Source organism: Arabidopsis thaliana, chromosome 5 (assembly GCF_000001735.4).
Source record: "Arabidopsis thaliana chromosome 5, partial sequence".
NCBI classification, from domain to species: Eukaryota; Viridiplantae; Streptophyta; class Magnoliopsida; order Brassicales; family Brassicaceae; genus Arabidopsis; species Arabidopsis thaliana.
This window is the reverse complement of record NC_003076.8, coordinates 4,437,223-4,458,680: the sequence shown is the minus strand read 5'-3', so window position 1 is coordinate 4,458,680 and position 21,458 is coordinate 4,437,223. Positions and strand designations below refer to the sequence as shown.

The 21,458-nt window shown below is 38.1% G+C and overlaps 7 protein-coding genes across 14 annotated transcripts; 3 read left to right on the top strand and 4 right to left on the bottom strand.

The window, feature by feature from the left end:
* Positions 1–1,661: 1,661 nt before the first annotated feature.
* On the bottom strand, positions 1,662–3,533 carry AT5G13810 (Glutaredoxin family protein). Its single transcript, NM_121384.5, has 2 exons — positions 3,066–3,533; positions 1,662–2,963 (listed from the first exon to the last, which is right to left on the bottom strand). Exon 2 carries the CDS (start codon positions 2,910–2,912, stop codon positions 2,088–2,090), a length of 825 nt encoding a protein of 274 aa, NP_196885.1. The 5' UTR covers positions 2,913–2,963; positions 3,066–3,533; the 3' UTR covers positions 1,662–2,087.
* Positions 3,534–3,867: 334 nt separating this feature from the next.
* PPH (pheophytinase) lies at positions 3,868–6,948 on the top strand. 4 transcript variants are annotated; one of them, NM_121383.4, is made up of 7 exons: positions 3,868–4,169; positions 4,321–4,371; positions 4,531–5,166; positions 5,510–5,736; positions 5,837–6,028; positions 6,128–6,284; positions 6,367–6,948. In NM_121383.4, exons 3-7 carry the CDS (start codon positions 4,540–4,542, stop codon positions 6,616–6,618), a joined length of 1,455 nt encoding a protein of 484 aa, NP_196884.1. In that variant the 5' UTR covers positions 3,868–4,169; positions 4,321–4,371; positions 4,531–4,539; the 3' UTR covers positions 6,619–6,948. The 4 variants fall into 4 exon arrangements, with proteins under 4 accessions (NP_196884.1, NP_850815.1, NP_001330304.1 ...); NM_001343294.1 differs by having other exon boundaries at positions 3,973–4,169; positions 4,321–4,433; positions 6,367–6,946; NM_180484.3 differs by lacking the exon at positions 4,321–4,371.
* A 774-nt stretch (positions 6,949–7,722) lies between these two features.
* Positions 7,723–9,819, top strand: AGL15 (AGAMOUS-like 15). Of its 2 annotated transcripts, none has more exons than NM_001343293.1 (8): positions 7,723–8,060; positions 8,233–8,293; positions 8,362–8,432; positions 8,537–8,636; positions 8,708–8,749; positions 8,962–9,003; positions 9,078–9,229; positions 9,388–9,819. In NM_001343293.1, the coding sequence occupies exons 1-8, from the start codon at positions 7,879–7,881 to the stop codon at positions 9,551–9,553; spliced, it is 816 nt and encodes a 271-aa protein (NP_001330207.1). In that variant the 5' UTR covers positions 7,723–7,878; the 3' UTR covers positions 9,554–9,819. The 2 variants fall into 2 exon arrangements, with proteins under 2 accessions (NP_001330207.1, NP_196883.1); NM_121382.3 differs by having other exon boundaries at positions 7,817–8,060; positions 8,371–8,432; positions 9,388–9,763.
* A 186-nt stretch (positions 9,820–10,005) lies between these two features.
* On the top strand, positions 10,006–11,422 carry AT5G13780 (Acyl-CoA N-acyltransferases (NAT) superfamily protein). Its single transcript, NM_121381.4, has 2 exons — positions 10,006–10,377; positions 10,793–11,422. The coding sequence occupies exons 1-2, from the start codon at positions 10,078–10,080 to the stop codon at positions 11,069–11,071; spliced, it is 579 nt and encodes a 192-aa protein (NP_196882.1). The 5' UTR covers positions 10,006–10,077; the 3' UTR covers positions 11,072–11,422.
* AT5G13770 (Pentatricopeptide repeat (PPR-like) superfamily protein) lies at positions 11,205–13,258 on the bottom strand. The gene has a single exon (NM_121380.3). It carries the CDS (start codon positions 13,218–13,220, stop codon positions 11,391–11,393), a length of 1,830 nt encoding a protein of 609 aa, NP_196881.2. The 5' UTR covers positions 13,221–13,258; the 3' UTR covers positions 11,205–11,390.
* A 408-nt stretch (positions 13,259–13,666) lies between these two features.
* Positions 13,667–16,823, bottom strand: AT5G13760 (Plasma-membrane choline transporter family protein). Its single transcript, NM_121379.4, has 5 exons — positions 16,562–16,823; positions 16,102–16,467; positions 15,011–15,922; positions 14,380–14,613; positions 13,667–14,295 (listed from the first exon to the last, which is right to left on the bottom strand). The coding sequence occupies exons 1-5, from the start codon at positions 16,577–16,579 to the stop codon at positions 14,116–14,118; spliced, it is 1,710 nt and encodes a 569-aa protein (NP_196880.2). The 5' UTR covers positions 16,580–16,823; the 3' UTR covers positions 13,667–14,115.
* Positions 16,824–16,979: 156 nt separating this feature from the next.
* Positions 16,980–20,877, bottom strand: ZIFL1 (zinc induced facilitator-like 1). Of its 4 annotated transcripts, none has more exons than NM_180705.3 (17): positions 20,219–20,877; positions 20,074–20,114; positions 19,881–19,941; positions 19,694–19,796; positions 19,501–19,603; positions 19,361–19,414; positions 19,223–19,285; positions 19,077–19,126; positions 18,914–18,989; positions 18,636–18,824; positions 18,463–18,550; positions 18,302–18,387; positions 18,100–18,207; positions 17,969–18,013; positions 17,789–17,877; positions 17,604–17,647; positions 16,980–17,483 (listed from the first exon to the last, which is right to left on the bottom strand). In NM_180705.3, the coding sequence occupies exons 1-17, from the start codon at positions 20,361–20,363 to the stop codon at positions 17,392–17,394; spliced, it is 1,437 nt and encodes a 478-aa protein (NP_851036.1). In that variant the 5' UTR covers positions 20,364–20,877; the 3' UTR covers positions 16,980–17,391. The 4 variants fall into 4 exon arrangements, with proteins under 4 accessions (NP_851036.1, NP_568290.3, NP_001031877.1 ...); NM_001036800.2 differs by having other exon boundaries at positions 17,110–17,483; positions 17,789–17,875; positions 20,219–20,481; NM_001343292.1 differs by having other exon boundaries at positions 17,110–17,483; positions 17,604–17,875; positions 20,219–20,481.
* Between the last annotated feature and the right edge of the window lie 581 nt (positions 20,878–21,458).

The following is a 21,458-nucleotide window of genomic DNA, read 5'->3' as shown; positions in this document are numbered from 1 at the left end:
AGAAAAATCAATCATTTAAATTAGTGCACACTAACACTTGAAATACTATTACGAAATATACATATTTTAAAAAAAAAAAAAAAAAAAAAAAGAAAAAAAAAAAAAAAGAAATATACATATTTTAATTAATGTTTTTAGTCAAATCATAACTCTAAATATTTATATTAACGGTTGGAATAATATTTAGCATACCAATTAAGACAAGACATGAATGCCGCGTCAAACATATCCGTATTGGGCGAGGTCGTCGAATTAACGAGTTTCCAAAACACTAGAAAACGATGTTTTTTTGGGGCCAAAACCAGCATAAGTAGTTGTTGAGTACATTGTCACCATCCTAAATGTATGAAATCATGAAATCATAATGTTTTATGCAGAATTGACTAAGAATTGATAGCACCCACATAGTCGTTCGATCATGCTCATGCACGAGCACGAGCACGACATAGGCAAAATGTGTCACATTGCAAAAACAACATGGTTATCCAAAGCTATCAATAATTCAATACTATACCCTTTCGACTAAAAACACGGTAGAGTCGATCGAGCCGTCCCGTTCTCAGATTCACGATCATACAAAATAAACTTTGGTTTTTGCTTGAAGCACGGTCGATAGAAACATAAATTTTCCATATAGGACAAATTTTTTGATTATGAATTTATGATTGAAAATGGGTCGGAAACCGGAATAATAAAGTAAGGTATGTATTAAGTGGGTCCAAGTGGGGGGTGGATGCGTGAGTGAAGAAGATACCACTAGTAAGAAGTAGTTCAACTGTTCAAGTAACCTTTTAATTAAAGAAAAAACGTTGCGTGAAAAACAATCTATAACCGTCAATTCTGACTAAAACTATAAAAGAAGGAAAGTTGCAAACTCAAACGTAAAAAGGATTTCCTCGTGCCAAAAGATAAGAAAACAAGTAGCTAAAGAAACCATATACTTCTCTGTATAATGATGACAATAAGGCAAAAACAATATTGGGCTTTTTAAACGTTGAGTTTTCAGATAGGTTGCCTCATCGTTTTATACACTTGGGCTTTTCAAGATTGAAATTTGCTTCTGATTGCAAATATTTATTCTTGGACCTAATAACGTAGGTAGGATAGATGCATTTTCTTAAGAAAGCCTCAGAACTCTCTTTGACATTTTAGAAAGAGTTGGATAGTTTCCTTATAGGTCACACCTCTCTTCAAACAAATCAAGTAACTAGTGATGCAAGTGTTCACTTTTACCACGTCTGATTTTGTCATTTCTCCAAACTTATCGGATTGGCTCCAACCTAAGCCAAAAGGACTAGTTGGTCCGTTGGAATGAGTAATGAATTAGTTTCTTTTAAGGTAATGATTTTGCCGGAAATAGAGGTTAAATGTTGAGTTCACCTAATAAGTAATTTTGCCGGAAACAAAAGTTTATCAAATGCGAAAATGAAGTATGACCCTTTTCTTATGGACTTGTCACCGATATAATCATGAATGTTTGCGGAATCAAGATTAGAATATTGTCAATGATACATGATTGTCTTATATGTTATGTTTTAACCACCAACATTCAATTACGCTCAACCAATAAATTGGTTCTGAGAGCCCTTGATCATACTTGAGAGTTAGCGAACAAGAACGATGGAGGATTATGTCGGTAGAAAACTTCTAACCAAGTTGTCATAAAAAGACGATCAAGCGAGTAGAACCACCCAATTACTGTCGTAATCAACAAGATGCCCATAAACACACGAAATATTTACAATCAAATATATAGCATAAGAACACAGTTGTCTTTCACAACATTGACACACAAGAGTCAAAATGCTTACTACCCGTTTCAGACATTTTGATTACACAATTACATTTAGCCCTTAGTAGCAAACACATACATAAACTAAATCCACGATCACCGGCATTCCCATTACCGTTGATCGCAAACCTTAAAAAACCCAAAGTGAAATGCTGCTGATCCAAAAGAGATTTTCGGATACTTGTGGCAGCATCATTCACTGTTCTACACAACAATGGAAACATCAAAAGAGAAATAAATACCTCTTTTTTCTTCTTTTTTTTAATGGTTTTTTCAGGTTCATTGATGATATATCTCAAGAAGAGCAATCAGGACAACGTATCAATCCATTCTCATTGCATTCAGGACATCTCTTGACCCTATCTTCATCCTCATCAAACAGTTTCTTGCTGCCACTACAATTGGAACACGGAACAAATCGAATGTCCCCACAGCAATGGCAAACAAACCCTGGTTGTCTCATTGGAAACTCTTTAAGAATCTTAGCAAGCTCACCAATCTCAAACAAACTCTTGATCACATCAGCACCACCAACATACTTGCCCATAATGAAAACTTGAGGCAAAGACACAGACTTCTCTCCCATTGCAATCTGCAACTCTTTCCTATAAGCGATATCCATGGAGACGTCGCGCTCATCGATCCAAACCCGAAACCCTCTAAATATCATTCTGACAGCATAGCAATCCTCATACGTCCGTCTAATCCCTCTCAAGCTAGTAAAATACACCACAATCCTGTCCTCTGTCCCGGGAAGACGGATGACCGAGTTGTTTAAGCTCGAAAAAGGCGATATCCGCGATTCGGGTAAAAGGGATTTACCGGATTTCTGCTTCTGAGGAATCTCAGCTAAGGCAGGTTTAACGGGTTTGGAAGTCTCGAATAATCTACAAAGGTTTTTGACTTTGCCTTTAAGAGAAGTTCCCATCGATTCTACGGGGGTGTAGAATTTGGTAATGGAGGTGGTACGATTGAGAGAAGGATTGAGATTGTGGGATTTGGGGCCCGAATCCACCACTGTTCTTCCGTGAATTGTAAGCGACCTGTTGAAGAACGACGTCGTTGTAGCCGATTTCGTCGTCTTCCCTGAGAAATCAGCGTTTTTCTCTAATCCCGCCATCGAAATTAGATCAAAGAAGCACCCCTTTCGACGGCTAATTTGGTGTAAAACCTAAAATAGTCAACAAAATCAAAACCCTAGGATCAAATTCAAGCAAATTGACGAATACAGAAAGAGAAATTGAAAAACATAAATTGAATAATCGTCGATCACCTCCCAAGGAAGAAATGGAAATTGGAATGATTGGAAAAGAATCAGCTTCTCTGATTTGAGTCGTAAAACGATCGGGTGCTGCGTTTTTGAGCTGATGAATTCTCACCTAAGATTAAAGAAGACGAGATTGATGAAAGAATGATCTGATTTTTCTGGAAATTTGGGGGTTTGTTTGTGTTTTGGAAGAAGATGTGGAGGAGAGCTCCGAATTAGCCTTTTGTCTGTCTGCCTTTGTTGCAAAGCAAAGAATTTTTCTGTTTTTTTTTTAAAGATATAATTATTATGTCTAAGTTATTAAAGGCTCTTTAATGATATATTTACTCGATGCTCCTTCGAGGAAAAACGAATTTGAAAAAATAACAAAAGTGGGATTAAATTGCGAGGAAAAGTCGTTTACTGGTAAAACGCGGTTGTCTTATTAAGAAAGGTTATGGTTACAGCGAAACCAGTTTCTACGGTCGGTTTATTGCTATTGATTCTACGCTCGGTTTAGAGATAGTTGTCTGTATTCTAATTGAAGAGTAGTGTATTTCGCTTTCTAGTCTTCGACCATTAGGATTTTTAGTTCACACAAGATCAATTCTCTAACATTTAAAATCAACTAGAAAACTCAAATAACACCGTTAAAATAGTGATTAAACCATTCAAAAATTAAACGGGTTTTATATTGTTTGATATGAAAACTGCAGGTTTTTCGATTGTTTTTTTTGTTTTCCGATTGTTACACAATGGAAAAGAAGATCAAAAATCAATTGTTTTTAAAAAAAATATTATTCTGTCATATTTTTGCAACAAACATGTGTTTTTGCAATGTTACATCGGTGTCAAATTAGCAATGTCAGATCCAAAACAAAATGTCATATTGTGAAAAAAATAACCCTACACTTAATAATACAGTATGAATTTTGGATCCTTTAAGAAAAAATAAAAACTCGATAAAAACGTTGCTGTCGGTTTGCACCGAACGATTGAAGTTAACCAAGCCAGCAAGCAACCCAATTCTTCTATTTCTTCTTCACCTTTAGATTTTTCCTCGCTTAATTTCTCAATAACGCTCTCAGAGAGACCATTTGATGAAGCTTCTCGCTTCTGGAATTTGAAAAGGTACAAGTTGCAACTCTCTCTTTTCTTTCTTTTCTTCCTGGGTTTATTATATAGCTGGAGTTCTTTGTCGATGAATCGGGTGGTGTTGTTGTTGTTTGGTTTCAATTTGATAGAAGATTGGCTTGACCTTGATTTGCTTTGTTTTGATTAGGATTTGATAAGACGAGTTCATAGAAGATTACCGCAAGTTCATCAACTTTTTGTATGTGGTTTCAGCTTTTGAAGCAAAATTCTGATAACTATACAAAGATTCCAGCTTCATATGTGATTTTCCTTGTTATTCTTAGCTTTGCTATGAAGTTGAGATATATGAGTGGAAAATTCGTATTAAAGGATATGCCTTTTGGTTGTTCATTTGCAGGAACTTGTTATGGAGATAATCTCACTGAACGTTGTGCCCCAGTGCTCTGTGGTTACTTGGAGTAGTAAATTAGCAACGAAAAGATTGGTCCCAAATCGGTCAAGTTTGTTATTCTCAGGGGTCAAAAAATCCAGACTTGTGATTCGAAGTGGAAATTCCGATGGTTATGTTGTTGGTGAGAATGATGACTTGGGTCGTATAGCCAGAAGAGGAGAATCAACGTCAAAGGTTTTGATTCCTGGTTTGCCTGATGAATCAAATGGTGAAATTGCTGCTCGAATCAGTCATTCTCACTGCGAGTGGAAGCCCAAGCTTAGAGTACATTATGAGAAAGCCGGTTGTGACAATCTCGATGCTCCTGCGGTGTTGTTTCTTCCTGGCTTTGGCGTTGGTTCATTTCACTATGAGAAGCAGCTTACCGATTTGGGAAGGGATTATCGAGTATGGGCTATTGATTTTCTTGGACAGGGTTTATCTCTCCCTACTGAAGATCCTACTACCATGACTGAAGAAACCAGTTCCTCGGAAGATAAGGAACCATTTTGGGGATTTGGTGACAAAACTGAACCGTGGGCTGATCAACTTGTATTCTCTCTGGATCTCTGGAGGGATCAAGTTCAGTATTTTGTAGAAGAGGTTAGCAATATCTGAGTTCAGTTGTTCTATTACTCTTTAAGCTGTTGATTTTGTTCTTTTAGTCGTAATTTCAAAAGCAGTGTGTTAGCTTTTTTTTTTTAGTGTAGATTGTTGCTATGTGTCGTATACTCATGGATTTCAATAGTTTTCAGCTCAGAACCTGAAAGTGTGGGTATGGAGTCTTCTGGTGTTGCTTTGGGAATGGGAAAGTTTAGGATGCACTAGATATTAGAATTCATCTCTGTTCTTTGATTCCGTTTGTGTTCTAGTTTGAGATCACGATCTTTTTCATCTGAAATAAGCTGCTGAGTCGGTAAGAGTATGTGGTATTTGTGTTGTACAGGTTATCGGTGAGCCTGTGTACATTGCAGGGAACTCACTTGGAGGGTATGTAGCTCTCTACTTTGCAGCAACCCATCCTCACCTGGTTAAGGGTGTTACCTTGCTTAATGCAACACCTTTCTGGGGTTTCTTCCCTAATCCAGTAAGATCCCCAAAGCTAGCACGTCTCTTTCCATGGCCCGGAGCATTCCCTCTGCCGGAAAGAGTGAAAAAAATCACAGAATTGGTGTAAGGGAGACTTTATTAACACATCTCCTCACCTGAAAAGTATCATTTTCTATTTCTATCTCTATCAGTCTAATATCTTTACTTCCCAATGAAACTGCAGGTGGCAAAAGATAAGTGATCCTGAAAGCATAGCTGAGATACTTAAACAGGTCTACACAGACCATTCTATCAATGTGGATAAAGTATTCTCACGTATTGTGGAGGTCACACAGCATCCGGCTGCTGCAGCATCGTTTGCTTCAATCATGCTTGCTCCTGGTGGAGAGCTATCTTTCTCCGAAGCTTTATCTAGGTATAAGACAGTGTGGTTTCTTGTTTTTATATGTTTTTTACTCTGCGTGATTGGTGTTATTGCTTATGAGGAATGCTGCTATTTGATGGTTTATGCTAGGTGTAAGGAAAACAATGTTCAGATATGTCTCATGTATGGAAGAGAAGATCCATGGGTGAGACCGTTATGGGGAAAGAAGATAAAGAAGGAAATCCCCAACGCTCCATACTACGAGATCAGCCCAGCGGGTCACTGCCCACACGATGAAGTCCCTGAGGTATAATGAACTAGTCAATAAATTCTTCAAACTCTGCAATTAGGTATAATGAACCCACCATTTGGGATATGAAAACGAGCAGGTGGTGAACTATCTGATGCGCGGGTGGATCAAGCACCTGGAGTCTGGTGGTTTTGAAGCGCTCCCGCTTTTGGAGGACACTGAAGAAGATTGGGAGGAGTCCAGGATTGGTAGAGAAATTGAGTTCCCGAGAGATGGTTGGAAAAAAGCAGTGAATCTGTGGTTATATGGGTCAAACTATACGTACTGGAGAGGAGTTAGAGAATCTTTCAGATCCAGTTTTATAAGGGTGTTTGGAGGGAAGTCTGCATAGAAGAAGCATGGAACAGTCGTCTAGTGTAAATTAATTGTAATCTATGTTGCATCCGATGCTAGCTATATAATGTTGTCTGTAGAATCAAGTTTCTAAAATGTTCAAAAGGAAAAGTTAGAAAAATATCTACTTGATAGTTAGTCACCTAAATCGAAGGAACTCCTTTCTTGCATTGTTGTATATAATCCACAGGTTCAGATTAATATAGGAAGGCGACATTGCAGGCCATATGAGTTGTCTTAAAAATTGGAAGAGAGCTTGAAATTACTCTGATTCCAAAAGAAGAAAGTGAGTGTATTTGAATTGTTAATAATTTCCAAAGGTGAACAGTTTTATTGAACATGTATGGTGTTTGAAAAGACGTATCATTGGTTACTTTTCTCGAGGCAAAGTCGTATCCTTGACCATATTCTTCCCTTAGCTTGAATCTCATTTTTGTCAGTTCCACGGTCAACAAATAAGGGACTGAATTAGAAGGCTATCCAAACCACTTTTGAGAAACTTACTTACACAGGCTATATATCCAACATGAGATTTGGTCTGCTTCTTTTCTTAATTTGTTTCTTAGTCTCTGATAAAATCTCGTTATCTATTTATTGATTTGAGTGTCAAAAAAAAAAAACCGGTGTTACAAAGCTGCTACTAAAGTGTCGTTCTACACTAGTTGTAAGAAATTACTTCTCAGTATGTTTTTTTATCTCTCACTAGTTGATAACATAATGGTAACCATCAAACAATGCTAGTTGTTGCAATTTTATTCTTGGGGGTACTTTGAAATTGTTTCTAATTGTTGCTCTGAACTTTTTTTTATTTTTATGTCGGTCAACATTGTTGGTCTGATTTATGTCTTACAACAACATTAAAGAGAAAATACACTAGTACTAATAAATCTAATTTTAAAGGGAAGGAAAAAAGAGGAAAGAAAAAAACAACTTTAGGAAGAAAAGGGAAAGTAGGACCCAGAAGAACTGACAAAATCCTCCAAATGTGGCAAAAAGGTATCATGCAAAAAACCCTAAAATTGAAAAAAGAGAGCACGCAAAACAGTGGCCATGCAACACACAACATTCATTACCGAGTTTTTACCTTTCTTTCTTTTTTCTATAAAAACAAAAATATTCCATCCAAATTTAGCAATCTTTTGTGTTCCCATTAATAGATTCCCAAAAAGCACTTCTAAACCCATTTTGGAATACATTGAACCTTTCCTCTTCTTCTTCTTCCTTCTACCTTCTTCTCTCTGTTCAATTTTGGGGGAAAATGGGTCGTGGAAAAATCGAGATAAAGAGGATCGAGAATGCGAATAGCAGACAAGTCACTTTTTCCAAGAGGCGTTCTGGGTTACTTAAGAAAGCTCGTGAGCTCTCTGTTCTTTGTGATGCTGAAGTTGCTGTCATCGTCTTCTCTAAGTCTGGCAAGCTCTTCGAGTACTCCAGTACTGGGTAACACTTATTTCTTTTTGATTCAATTTTGTTTTTGCATGTCTTGTCTTGTTGTGATTAGAATCGATTTCGGGAACTGTAATTGATTTTTGTTTTTGCATGTTTGTTAAGATTAAAAGTTTTCTGATTGAGCTGAAGAGAGTCCTAATTTTGAATTCTCATTTGATTTTAGAATGAAGCAAACACTTTCCAGATACGGTAATCACCAGAGTTCTTCAGCTTCTAAAGCAGAGGTGAGAATCATTCATTCTTGTCTCATATATCTTGAAATTGTTTTTTTGAAAATCTGATTGCTGTTTAGAACCTCCAGGAGGATTGTGCAGAGGTGGATATTTTAAAGGATCAACTTTCAAAGCTTCAAGAGAAACATTTGTATGGAAACTAAATAAATCTCACTATGCTTGTTCATTACTTTATTCTTCTCTACTTTGTGTTTGTTTTTAGTGTTTGGCTTTGTGTGTTCTGTTCTGTTGTAGACAACTGCAGGGCAAGGGCTTGAATCCTCTGACCTTTAAAGAGCTGCAAAGCCTTGAGCAGCAACTATATCATGCATTGATTACTGTCAGAGAGCGAAAGGTAACTAGTAATATCACTCTTCCATCATCATTTCTCTTTGCATTGTCCTGATTATGGTTATCTGATTTCAGGAACGATTGCTGACTAACCAACTTGAAGAATCACGCCTCAAGGTAAACACTAGCTTTTCCTCTCTAGCTTCCAAATGTAAGCTTATGTGTAATCACATGATTCTGAACCTTGTTAAAACCAGTGGCTATCCTTTGACAAGCTCATGCTCTAACTAGCTAGTGTGCAGTTTATTTGTCTTAAGACTCCTATATAACTAGGTACAGAGTGCAAAAGTATAATTCGTTTCTTGATTAGCCATATATATACTTTGCAGGAACAACGAGCAGAGTTGGAAAACGAGACCTTGCGTAGACAGGTTCTTATTATTTTTGTTGAATCATCTCCTAATGAACGCTTCTTCCTCTGACTTGTAATTACTTGTTGAAACAGGTTCAAGAACTGAGGAGCTTTCTCCCGTCGTTCACCCACTATGTTCCATCCTACATCAAATGCTTTGCTATAGATCCAAAGAACGCTCTCATAAACCACGACAGTAAATGCAGCCTCCAGAACACCGATTCAGACACAACTTTGCAATTAGGGTATTGCTCTTTTAAGTCTATTTGCTGTCATTGGTTGCATTATTGGAAAGCTGATTTAAGATAAATATAAGTCTTTTTCCTCCTCTGTTAGTTATGCATATGCCTTAACACTCACTAACTGGAGTTATAAAATTCTTACTACTTGTGTTTTCTCCAAGGTTGCCGGGAGAGGCACATGATAGAAGGACGAATGAAGGAGAAAGAGAGAGCCCGTCAAGCGATTCAGTGACAACAAACACGAGCAGCGAAACTGCAGAAAGAGGGGATCAGTCTAGTTTAGCAAATTCTCCACCTGAAGCCAAAAGACAAAGGTTCTCTGTTTAGTCCTAGAAAAGTATGGGAGAAGGCTACTAATGTTTCCTCTTTAGCAAGTATCCGATTGTTTTAAAAGTAATTTTAGAGGGATACTTGCAAAAAGAAGAGAAGATTCAGTTATCTAATCTCTGCACCAACTCTCTTTGTCCTTCTTCTTTTGATTATTTCTCGACTGTCTCTCCTATAAAAAAGATATGCCTAGCTGAGAGTTTGAAATCCATAATCTTTACAAGGCACAGAGTTATTTGACATCTCGTATAGTAAGAAAATTTGCGGAGAAATAAGCTTATAGAAAGTGAAGGTTATCGGAATCTTCCTACTCCATTACAATCAAGGCCCAATTGGACCTCAAATCCTAAACTGAAAAAGTTTATAATGAATTTCATTAAATGCCCCTAAAATATAAGCAAAAGTTTCAATAAAGACCTCATATTTCTCTATAATTACAATTCGTCCCCAGATTAATAAAGCCCAAAGGCATTAGACCGAAAACCCTAACCCCTCTTTATCCGCGCGAGAGCAATTGAGCAGCCATGGTTTGCATCAGGCGAGCGACGGTGGATGATCTGCTGGCGATGCAAGCCTGCAATCTCATGTGTCTTCCTGAGAACTACCAGATGAAGTACTACCTCTACCATATCCTCTCATGGCCTCAGCTTCTCTACGTCGCCGAGGACTACAATGGTCGCATCGTTGGCTATGTCTTGGCTAAGATGGAGGAAGAGAGCAACGAGTGCCACGGCCACATCACTTCTCTCGCCGTTCTTCGTACCCATCGCAAGCTCGGTCTCGCCACTAAGCTCATGACCGCCGCTCAAGCTGCCATGGAACAGGTTACTCCTCTAATCTTCAAATTTCGTATATCTTTGCATTCAATTAAGCAGATTCATTGAATTGATATAGAGTTTCGTGTTGAATAATTGGATGATATAGAAGAATTTGTGTGGTTTGAGTTTATGTTGAAGATTGATATAATGGTGTAAGTTAAAGGATTTTATTGAAAGTTAGAAACTTTGTGTGTCAAAGTGATTGTTGCAATTGTCATTGGAATTTGAAGTAACTTAAGCTCTGTAGATTGTATAAAGAGATTAAGTTTTGTCTCCGGTCGTGTTATGCTTTTGACTGACGGAGACGAGTAGTTTCTGATTGCCTGTGAAACTAATAATAGCAGACCTCAAAGGTTGATAGTTGTTTTCACTCTCGAACTTGGACTTTTTAAATTCATTCTCGGTCGGGGTTTTGTGGCAGGTTTACGAGGCTGAGTATGTTTCGTTGCATGTGAGGAGAAGTAACCGAGCAGCATTCAATCTATACACTGAGACATTAGGCTACAAGATTAATGATGTAGAAGCAAAGTACTACGCCGATGGGGAGGATGCTTATGACATGCGGAAGAATCTCAAGGGGAAGCAGAACCATCACCACGCCCACGGTCATCATCATCACCATGGAGGAGGATGTTGTTCTGGTGATGCAAAAGTTGTAGAAACAGCTCAAGCCGTAGATGGTAAAGCAGTTTCCAAATGAGATTCGAAAGCAGATAATTATGAGTATATTGAGGTGGGTTCACTGGCTCGCTCTAGTACTTCTCACTATTTCCATTCATATGATTCCGAGTGACAAATACATTTGGTGACCACTCTGTGTTACTCCTTTGTCTTTCTTTGGTTGTATTGAAAATTTAGCCGTTCCTTTTTTTGATGTATCATTTTGGAAATTCCAAGCTTTCATTAAGGCTTTACAACTTAAGCTGGAAATCTTCTATTTGCAAGATAGCAGATCTCTATTGGCAATATAGTACATTTAATTACAAGAAAAATAATCTTGGCTTGTACAGTTTTCCCTTTCAACTTAAAGTTCCTGTGTTCTTTGTATTCGAATATTTTGAAGTACTAGTTTGTGCAGCGTCAAAGCTTTCCTGTAGCCATCTGATCTGGGAATTGAGACCAGCATCACGCAGAGCATTCAAAGCTGAGGAATAAAGCCTAGCATCAAGCCTGGTTCCTTCAACTTTCATGTCCTGCAACAGCCTCATTAGCTCATCAATCCTACTGGTTTTGGAGAATACACCGACCATGATTCCTGCCATGGCCCTATCAATCTTTCCTCTGTTCATCCTAAACTCCTGGTAAAGCTCCACACATCTCTCCAACTCTTTTGATCTGTTATATGCACTGATCATACTAGTGTAACTCACCTTGTCCGGCAACACCTTCGCCCTCTTCATCTCTTTCCATATCTTTTCAGCCCTCCTTAAGTCCATAGCCCTTCCATGCATATCAATCAAGGAATTGTAAATCCAAATGTTGGGTTTACACCCTCTTTGTTTCATCTTAGCCATGAGTCTCACTGCATCGCTTAGTCTCCGTGTTTTCCCATACATATCCATTATGTTTGAGTATGCAACAACACACTTATCAAACCCCTTCTTCACCATCTCATCAAACAACATCTCAGCCTTATTGTACTTCTCAAGCCGACAGTATGCATTGATGGCTATTGCATAAGTCACTTGCCCAGCCTCACATTCTTCCTTCATAGCCCATTCATAAACCTTAACTGCTTCAGCAAAGCCTCTTTGCTTACTGAATCCATTCACAATCGCACAGAGTATGCAATCAGTGACCTTTAACTCAGCCTTTCTCATCGCCGCCACAACCTCTAGAGTTGTCTCCATATTTCCTTCTCGGACATACATGAGTACAACCTTCAAACACATTTCAGGATCCTTTAACAGTTTCTTCCCTCCTGCTTCTTTGAATAGCTTCTCGGTTATTACAACCTCCCGCGCTTCCGCAAATGCACGGATCAGCATAGAGTACAATTCACTACTCTCCGGAATTCCTTTATCTTTCATCTCCTCCAAAACCTCTAGAGCTTCGAATGCACGTCCTGATTTTGCAAGGGACGAGCATACAATCGTGTAGATAGAGCCTGATTCCTTGGCCAAGAAACTCAACCTCTGACTCTTAAACTCTTGGAACAACTCAACCACCTTGTGATTTTCACCAATCTTCTCATGAGCCTCCATTATCCTGCAATAACAACCCGGGCTTGGCTCAACTCCCACAGATTGTTTCAACCTATCAAATACTTGAATGGTGCTACTATACATCTGGAGTTTGTTAAAGCCTTTCATCGCTGCATCAGATGCAGATACCGCCAATGATTTGTCTGATCTAAACACGCTAAGCAAGCAATGTGTGATTCGGAATTTCCTATCTCTGATGCAACTCCTGATCAGATTCGAACACGTTTGCCCATCAGGCAATGCTTTATGTTCCCTGAGATCCTCACAAACAGAAACAAGCAAGTCCCAACTCTTGGAACTCACCAAGTAACTTATCAGATGCTTGGTCGTTCTCAACTCAGAGTTCTCCTTAGCTTTCTCGTAGAATTCAGAAGAAAGTTTCCGAGTTTCCGGGTCTCGGAGAAACCTGGATAAGACCCGGTTAAGGTCATTCGGACCAGGTTCAAAAAATGGCCACTTGTCTTCTTTAGGACTCGGTGACTTCTTTTCATCTTCCTCAAGAACCATAGAGCATCGAGACGAGCAGACATGGAAATTGTGAGGCTTTTGAGAAAGAAAGAAAATGGGTTTGGTCGGAGAAGTGAAGCTGTGGGGATTAGCATGGTGGTTCACAGTGGCTACCCATGACCCGCTCGCGATGGCCATGTGTATCTGTGTGTGTGAAGGAGAGAGAGATCTCTCTGTCTTTCTCTCTCTGTTTTCTTCACTTGTGGATGCTAATTCAGCGCCACGATAAAATTCGACCACACGTTCAAACAACAATTTCGCTTTTTTTTTTCTTTTTTTCTTTTTTCTTCAGGTATATGGGTTCTGTGTAATCGACGAATCACGTGGCGGGTTTTAGATTTCATGTAAATGATAAGATTGGACTTGTTTCTCTGAAGAATGGAGATCATATGACGTTTAGTATAATTGTAAAATGGGCCTCTCTGCTTTGATAACTGAAAAACTGATGGGCCTATGATTGTTTGTAGTAAGATGTTATAAAACTGATAGGATTCTTGTAAAAGTTTCAAATTCTTTCAAGATGGGCCTTTAAGACTAAAAAATTTTATAAGTAGAAAGAGATCACTGTTGCTGAACTCAATGAAGCTAAGTAAGAGAAAGAAATATATACCCATATACAGAAAGCTAGCTAAAGCTTGAAGTACTTTAACAAGATGTACCACTATTACTAATAGTTCATTAAAGTTCAAAACTACACTACTTTCCAAAACCAAGAAAGGAATATACCCATATACAGGAAGGAACAAAAGAATAAATTATGTACAGAAAGTAATTGAGGGGTCTCAACAACAACAAAGGAAAAAATAAAAAGTTAAAAAGCTCTCAACCAACTTGGCTTTTGGGTCATTAGTTGGATTGTGTCCATGTCACGAGCTTATCTCTATCCACAATTTCTTCCCCACCCCTACTGATATTGGTTGGCTCTTCACTCTTTCTGTAATTAAATTACATTTTCAAATTTAAATACATTTTAAAAAAAAAACTAGTTATTTCATTCTGAAAATTTAGCACCAAGGAAAAAAAGATGATCAGGCTAAGCTAGAGCACGGCGAACTCTAGGGGTGGTACTGGTAACGGCAACACGGCCACTTTTGATCATATCTTGCCTAGTTTTTATCACTTTGTCTTCGAAGAATCTGCTTTCCGGATTTTCGGCATAGCACGTGTAGTAGCAACCTACGCAGGCGTGAGGCAATGCCATAGAGATCCTGGTCTGTTACCAACAATCCAAAAAATATGATGAGAATACTATTTGAATCAAACATTTTAGAGTTGAAAAGTTCAAAGTGTAATTTACCATGAGGTATCCAATGAAGAAGGCAAGTAAAGAGATGGTGGCTGTAAAAGGTTTGTAAACTGTGTGAGTCCAAGCGGCTGCGACAATTAAACAAACGCAGCCGCTGCAGATGCCTGTAAGGAAGCATATGGAGCTTGTTATGTCTGCATCTACTATTTCAACCATATCTTCATCCTCAAACAGTTTCCATGTGTCTTGCGATGCCCTCACAAATCCTTTCCCATAAGCCGCTATCTGTAACAACAATACGGTTTAAACAAGTAAACAACCAATGGTACAAAACACTTTCGAATGGTGAAAAAGTGATCTAGTCTAAGTTTGTTCCGTCTGTTGTTACCACTCAAAGCTCAATACTATTGATTCAATATGACTATTTTTCTAATTCAAAATAATTACTATAAATGCAAAAAGAGCATGTGGTTGTGCCTCGACTTGTCAAGATGATGCAAGATTCTCATATCAGAAATGATATAAAAAATAAGACCCACCACAATCAACTTGATTTTAATACTATTACTAGACTGATTCTCTGTAAGAAGATATTATATAGAAACAAAATGACTGCAGCAGGTTTAAAGAATTAAGAAAAGAGAGTGGGAGTGGCATGGTTTAAAGAATTAGTTTATAGTACCTGTACAAAGGCCCAGCCATTGCCATGTTCAAATATGAAGTCCATGAGTCTGAGACAGCAATTAGCGCAGCAAAACATGAACTCATCTTCACCCTTTAGCAAATTTAATCCTCTTGCCAAGATTCTTAAGGCTTCTATTGTTGGAACAAACAAAGATCCTAAACACGCGCTCCCGAGGTTACGAGACAAGGCCCTTTGGAAACTAAACCTGGTACTAGACTGCATTCCCCTAAGATAGTACAAAGCAATGACCCGGCTCACAGTTAGATTAACAATATTCCTCATCACTTCTGTCGTCCAAGCCAGACTTAACACCAAACCAATAATCACAAGTGGCGGAAAATAGAAGTTCAAGGCACCGATGACACCGAAAATCCACATAGACATCCAGAGGAAACCAGCAGCTAGCATGTAGTAGGTGGGCAAATTCAAATCCGAGAACTTGGAAACAGGTTCTAACGACTTGACCAAAATCTTAGAACAGAACTTGATTCTACGAGTGACCCAGCAAGCATATAAACCATTGCCAATTGAGAAGGCAATGAGGCAAACCCCAACAGCATCAGTGGCTGGCATCTGGAAACACAGTAAGAGGATTCCTGAGGATAAAGACATCAAAAACGTACTCCAAAGTATGAAGTGAATCATGAAATCAGGCCAAATCCTGAATGCCATTTGCCAAAGGAATGCAAGAATGATGCTCAAGAGCGATGCAGCTTCGACTTGTGGAAGTAAGAATCTGAGGATCTTTTTCTCTTTCCTTTTGACGCTACCATTTGATCCAATTAGACCTTGAACGCCTCTGAAGACAAGGAAGCCTACAAACCCAATAGCCACAACCTTGTGAAAGATGAAGAGCAGCAGAAAGAACTTGTTTGTGTACTTTGTTGAATTCAATGATGCCAACGTTTGCTGCAGCCAAACATAAATTTGGAAACTTTAACTTACCAACTTAGAGATCCTAACTAATTTCAAACAAACCCACCAAAAAATTTCAATAAAGAGTACAAATTTTAGGCCTAAAAGTCTATCAATTTCCTTGGTAAAAATGAAAACTTTTCGACAGAAATGCAAAGTAGAAAGGAAATTACTTGAGGGGTAGGTGTGAAGATGGAACGAGTTTGATGTTGATTTGGCGGCGGAGGAGTCTGTGGCTGAGTTTCTTCTGGCACGAAAGTAGGAGGCGTCTGCGGCCGTGGTGGCGGCGGAGGAGGCTGTCTAGAGGAAGATCGGAGTGGTTGGGCGAGATTAGGAGGCGGAGGAGTAGTGAATCTAGAGCCGCCATTAACAATGATCCTAAGAGGGTTAGTTGGGTTTAATCTGTTCAAGCTCGCCAAAAATCTATGATGACTTATTTCATCTTTATCCTTTGATTCTTCTTCTCCTCCTCCCTCTTCCACTGCCTTGACTTCTCTTTGCTTCTCTGATTTTTCTTTCCTCTCTCTCTCCACCACCGCCTTTACGCAACAACAAAACGAAACTGATCGTTAATAAGTTTATTCAGCAACAACAGAAAGAGAAATGCAGCAGATTCGGACAGAGATAACATACGGGCTCTGTTGCACCCATTGACAGGTTTGGTGACGTCACTTTCCGGCGACGGCGGTCGTCTATCTGTCGTCTTTAGAATGTTTGGCAAAATAAAGTTTCTTCTTTTAAAAGTCGTAATAATTTTTGATTACGTTATTTGTGTGATTGGTGTGTGAGAGAGGATGTTACTGTTTCTTTTCTTTTGTTTAACCTTTTGATTTACTTTTTAATTTTGGTCGTAGCAACGAAGTCAGTAACGTTTCAATGGGTAGTAGTACAAAAGTAGACTCCACCAAAAGATATGACATGTGCAGATCTCTCAGCGCGTGTAGCCACACTCTCCAGTCTCTTCCATAAAGTCTGCGTTTTTGTTCCACTTTCATCTGCATGTATTGTTGGAAAAAACACACGTGAAGATTGTTGTTGTTGAGAAGGAGGAGGAGATCGTTATCTTCTGTATTGACGTGTAAGCTACAACAACGTCAAGAAGCGACACGTCTCCAGAGATGGACGGTTGCGATTTGTTGTTTCATGGTGATTGAGTTCCGTATAAGAAGAAGATTCAGGAATCTCAGGATAGGATTTGACGACTTGTCAATATTATTCGCGAAACATCATGTACAAAAAACATTATTGAATCCTTCTTACAATGGTTCTGACACATTAGACAAAATTTTGTGAACAACTTGTCCTATAACATACAAAGGATGATGACAACAATTCTAACAAGTTTTTTTTCTTTTTCTCTTGCCATTTTTCTAATCTAACTTTGGATCAGACATACAAATCTATATATTATACAATACATTCTGATTATGTAATTTGAATACCATCAAAATCTTCATCATTTTCTACTGTTGTGTTTCAGCTAGAAATGGTTTGAATGTCAATACAACTCCAAGTGCCAAAACCACATTCAGTATAAAGAATACCATTTGGGTGCCTGCACATTGATCACCATCTTTTAGTCTCACTTGCTCAAGTTTGAATTCTCAACTTATATATAGCTAGTTAAGAGATGGACATGGACATGGACATGAACATGAATTAGGATTAACATTACCAGGGAGAAAAGCAGCACCCTGACGTTTCTCGCTCCACGAAAAACTGTCAACAAACCGTTGTTAAGCGCAAAACAAAACTGAGAATTCGATAAACCAACAAGTTCATGTTGTTCTTGTTGTTTGTTTTATAACAAAATGTTGAAGCATATTTAATGTAAAGAAGGAGGTAGAAGAAGTTGCATACATGATTCCTGCTGCTGCTGGACCTATGGCTTTGAAAAGAGACATCGCTGTCATGGCAATTCCATTAGCTGCTCCTCTTTGGTCTTGTCTCTATTATTATTGTTAAAGAGGTTCTAATTATTGCCGGTTTCTTCACCTAACTAAATACTAAAACGAATCAATGTTTTGTAAAAATACTTACCACAGCCTTGTTTTGAAGGATGAATAATCCAGTTATAGCAGAAGTCTACACACACACACATACACAATGTTGAGAATATAAACTAAAGTCTTACTTACACATTCTTCTTATTAAGGTTATCAGAAACTTACACCTAAAACACTCTTTGCTACGGATGCAGAAGTTACAGTCACGGTAAGGGCTAAACCAGATAACTTTGCTATTAGTGGGTAACATGATAAGACGACCATTGCTAGGCTCTGTGAGTATCAAAAACAATCACAAGATTAGAACTGTCCTACTAAAGAAAACACAAGGTTTTGCAGTAAGAACAACAGAGTATATAGTGCTTACCCCAGATATACGTGTAACTATGATAGGTCCTAAAAGCCTCTCTGCGTAAGAGTAGAGCGAAAGCTGAAAGATAAGGAGACCAAAGCCTAGAAAGCAGTGGTTTTTAGGTTAGAACAATCCATTTCTATTGAATATGTTAGAATTAAGAAGTAGAAACACACCTGAAAAGGCAAGAACAGAACCAACATCTGCAGTGGAGTATCCCAAACCTCCATATTTCCTCGGACTGTTTGCCCACAATGAAAAGATCTATCCAAGAAATAAAGCTGAAAATTTTAAACATAGGCCAAAATAGAGACAAAGGAAGAATGTGGAAGAAGAAGAGTCTACTCACCTCTGTGTAAGCCATATCATGTAGTGAAAAGACGCAGTATACGATGATAGATGAAATTAATGGCCAGTTGTTCAAGAGAGAACTTTTTCCATTTCTCTCTGCCACTTTATTAGATTCAGGGTCATCAGACAAATCTTTGAGAGCATCATAAGACTCATCATCATTAAACTTGTGATTGTGCAATGTTTCCTGGAGAGGAGAAACAACCATCTCTAGGCTTAAGCTAATTAAACACAGTAACTAGGGAATTCATGGAGCAGGAAGAGTGAAGAGCGTACCGGAATCCTTGATGAAACTATGGTCACCAAGAATGCAAAAACGGATATTGCTAAGCATGGCAAAAAGAAGGGAAATCTGCATTATGATTTATAGATCAATGAGACTATATATATACATTAGTTGAATGAAACTGAAGAGGAGATAAGAAAATAACACACTTACTTGCCAAAAATGGAGTCCTGTGAGAATAAACTTGGATATTGCTTTGCAGGCTACAAGGTGCAGAGATTAAACAAGAATCAACAAGGGCAAGGGAGGTAGAGTGAAGAACAAAGATATATGGAAATGCAGTTGTTAATGAAGAAGACCTGAGCAAGAAAACCTCCTATAGCAGGGCCAATGATGAGTCCAATTCCCCAAGCTGTACTAACCTACAGGGATATTTCAAGATTCTAAATTGCTTTATTCAGACAAAGAGGTAGTAGACTTTGGATCAAGGAGCTTACTGCTGAGAGTGCTAAACCTTGATACTCATCACGGAATATTTCCATTGCGTAAGCCTGAGAATTCATCGATTTTTCGGGTTAATGAGGCTTCAAGAAATTGATAGAATAAGAATGTAAAATGCTAAAAAGGAGAAGATCACCTTGATAGGACCAAGTAAACCGTTGAAACTACCGAGGCAAAATCTTGTGATAATAGCCATCCAGAAATTTAAACTTAGGCCAAACAGAGTATTAAAAACGACCCTGTAACAGAGAATTTTTAAAGCATTGGGGTATAAGAAATAAAACAAAAGGCAATGAGAGACTGAAGAAATAAATACAAGAGTGACTAACACTGAAGCGGTTCCTATGAGGATTACAGGTTTTCTACCATAACGATCAGCAACAAGTCCCCATGCCACAGATGTAAAAGCTCGTCCGAGCATGAAAGAGCAACCTCCAAAAGGTACACACACCCACACAATGTGAGTTTGAAACACTATTATCTGGTGTAATGATCCAAAAGAAGAGACAAACTCACCAACAAATCCAGCGTAGAACCCAATGTCCTCTTCCTTCTTTGCAATGTTGAAATCATCAATCTACACCAACAAAACCAGATTATACTGTTATTACAAGTTTTAATAATCACCACGTAACAGAAGTACAAAACTAATCTATATGTCGGCGAGTGAAGTAAACTACTTTAAGCATTTAATTATGTGGGTACTCACCATAAAGTAGAGAAAGGGGAATAGAGAAGAAATGGGCAAAGCTGACACGATACAAAAGAAGAAGCAAATCATTATTAAGAGAAGGAAGAAAACATCTTGTAATCTTCTCCATGGAAATTTATCAGTTAAGTAAATTTAATTTTACCGGTGCAAAGAACGATGATCCAAACGGTAAAAAGCTCCCAGAAGGGAAATCCACGGCGAAGCCTCTTCATCTGATCAACCTTGCAGCCAGAACAATCCTCATGGAAGTTCTTCTCTAGCAAACACTCGGCATACTCTTCCGCCATTTTCCACACACCTCTCTAATCAAATCAAAATTTTGGGGGCGATATGATGTGTGTTTTAATGAGGGCAATGAAAGAAGAATGAGAAGATGCGATATATGGTTTTCACGTACTCTCTTCCAAAAAAGACGGGAAAACAATTGAATTATTTAACTGCTGCGAGACAGAGAAGAAGGAAAAAAACAACTTTGTCTTTTGCCCTCACAAGTCGCTTATGACATGTCACCTCTTACTAATCACATTTGCATTTATTGTTTTTCTATTCAGTCGTCAGTCATCACATTTCAACCGTATTGTAATAACTTATGTTATAAAAATGTTGTTTTCTTGCAGAGTTTTTGAGATGCAACTTGAAAATTATAGTTTCTCTCTTGGTTGCTGCTAGTCATGTTACCGAGATTATTGTTTATTATAAACTTGTCTGTCGTAAATCTTTTCGTTACGTGAAAACTTGTCTTTCGTAGGGTTATTCTCTGTAATCGTTTGTTGTGGCTGTTCAAATTTGATTTGATTAATTGTAGACCACCATTTTTATAATATGATGATGATAAGATTATTATTGTAAATTTTGAATATGTCCAATAATAATATGATGTAATGGATGACCTAATACGACAAGAGGTCCATTTTGGTTTCAAGTTTCTTGGTAGGTTTTAGTAAAGTCTCATGCACAGATATTAGGGATGTGTACTGTGGTTTCCACAAAAACATAACACCACGTTCATGGTGTTAATGTAATCTATCTCTTTCAAATGTTATAGAAATTAGTTGACATGGTTTGAGTAAAATGCCTTTTGAAGAGTTTTTCATCGAGTGTTGGACGCCCATGTTTAGAAATTGATTGTACCAAAAGATTTTTTTTACTTTTTCGGTGGTAGTTCATGGTGGACCAGAGAAATTCAATCATTTTAACTTGTCAACTTTTGTCAAAGTTCCATTTTTTGAGTAAAAGTTTCTTTATTATCTCTAAGCCACGTTTTTCCGGTTGTTAGCTTTTAATATTCTATTGGTTTTCACTAGTAAAAAGTATACAATTTGAATTCCTCTGATAATTTTGATGTTAAAGCATCTCAATCCAATACTACTAATTAATGAGGT

Excerpts from the sequence above, each read along its gene's own strand:
- AT5G13810 (NM_121384.5), bottom strand. The coding sequence starts at position 2,912 with ATGGCGGGATTAGAGAAAAACGCTGATTTCTCAGGGAAGACGACGAAA.
- PPH (NM_001343294.1), top strand. The coding sequence starts at position 4,374 with ATGTGGTTTCAGCTTTTGAAGCAAAATTCTGATAACTATACAAAGATT. Across the intron at positions 4,434-4,530 it reads CAAAGATTCCAGCTTCATAT|GAACTTGTTATGGAGATAAT; the intron begins GTGATTTTCCTT and ends GTTCATTTGCAG. Across the intron at positions 5,167-5,509 it reads TTCAGTATTTTGTAGAAGAG|GTTATCGGTGAGCCTGTGTA; the intron begins GTTAGCAATATC and ends TGTGTTGTACAG.
- AT5G13770 (NM_121380.3), bottom strand. The coding sequence starts at position 13,220 with ATGGCCATCGCGAGCGGGTCATGGGTAGCCACTGTGAACCACCATGCT.
- AGL15 (NM_001343293.1), top strand. The coding sequence starts at position 7,879 with ATGGGTCGTGGAAAAATCGAGATAAAGAGGATCGAGAATGCGAATAGC. Across the intron at positions 8,637-8,707 it reads TTACTGTCAGAGAGCGAAAG|GAACGATTGCTGACTAACCA; the intron begins GTAACTAGTAAT and ends ATCTGATTTCAG. Across the intron at positions 8,750-8,961 it reads TTGAAGAATCACGCCTCAAG|GAACAACGAGCAGAGTTGGA; the intron begins GTAAACACTAGC and ends TATACTTTGCAG.
- AT5G13760 (NM_121379.4), bottom strand. Across the intron at positions 15,923-16,101 it reads TCTTCACACCTACCCCTCAA|CAAACGTTGGCATCATTGAA; the intron begins GTAATTTCCTTT and ends GTTTGGCTGCAG. Across the intron at positions 14,614-15,010 it reads ATGGCTGGGCCTTTGTACAG|ATAGCGGCTTATGGGAAAGG; the intron begins GTACTATAAACT and ends TTGTTGTTACAG.
- ZIFL1 (NM_180705.3), bottom strand. The coding sequence starts at position 20,363 with ATGGCGGAAGAGTATGCCGAGTGTTTGCTAGAGAAGAACTTCCATGAG. Across the intron at positions 19,415-19,500 it reads GTTTACTTGGTCCTATCAAG|GCTTACGCAATGGAAATATT; the intron begins GTGATCTTCTCC and ends ATGAATTCTCAG. Across the intron at positions 19,286-19,360 it reads AAGGTTTAGCACTCTCAGCA|GTTAGTACAGCTTGGGGAAT; the intron begins GTAAGCTCCTTG and ends ATATCCCTGTAG.
- AT5G13780 (NM_121381.4), top strand. The coding sequence starts at position 10,078 with ATGGTTTGCATCAGGCGAGCGACGGTGGATGATCTGCTGGCGATGCAA. Across the intron at positions 10,378-10,792 it reads CTCAAGCTGCCATGGAACAG|GTTTACGAGGCTGAGTATGT; the intron begins GTTACTCCTCTA and ends GTTTTGTGGCAG.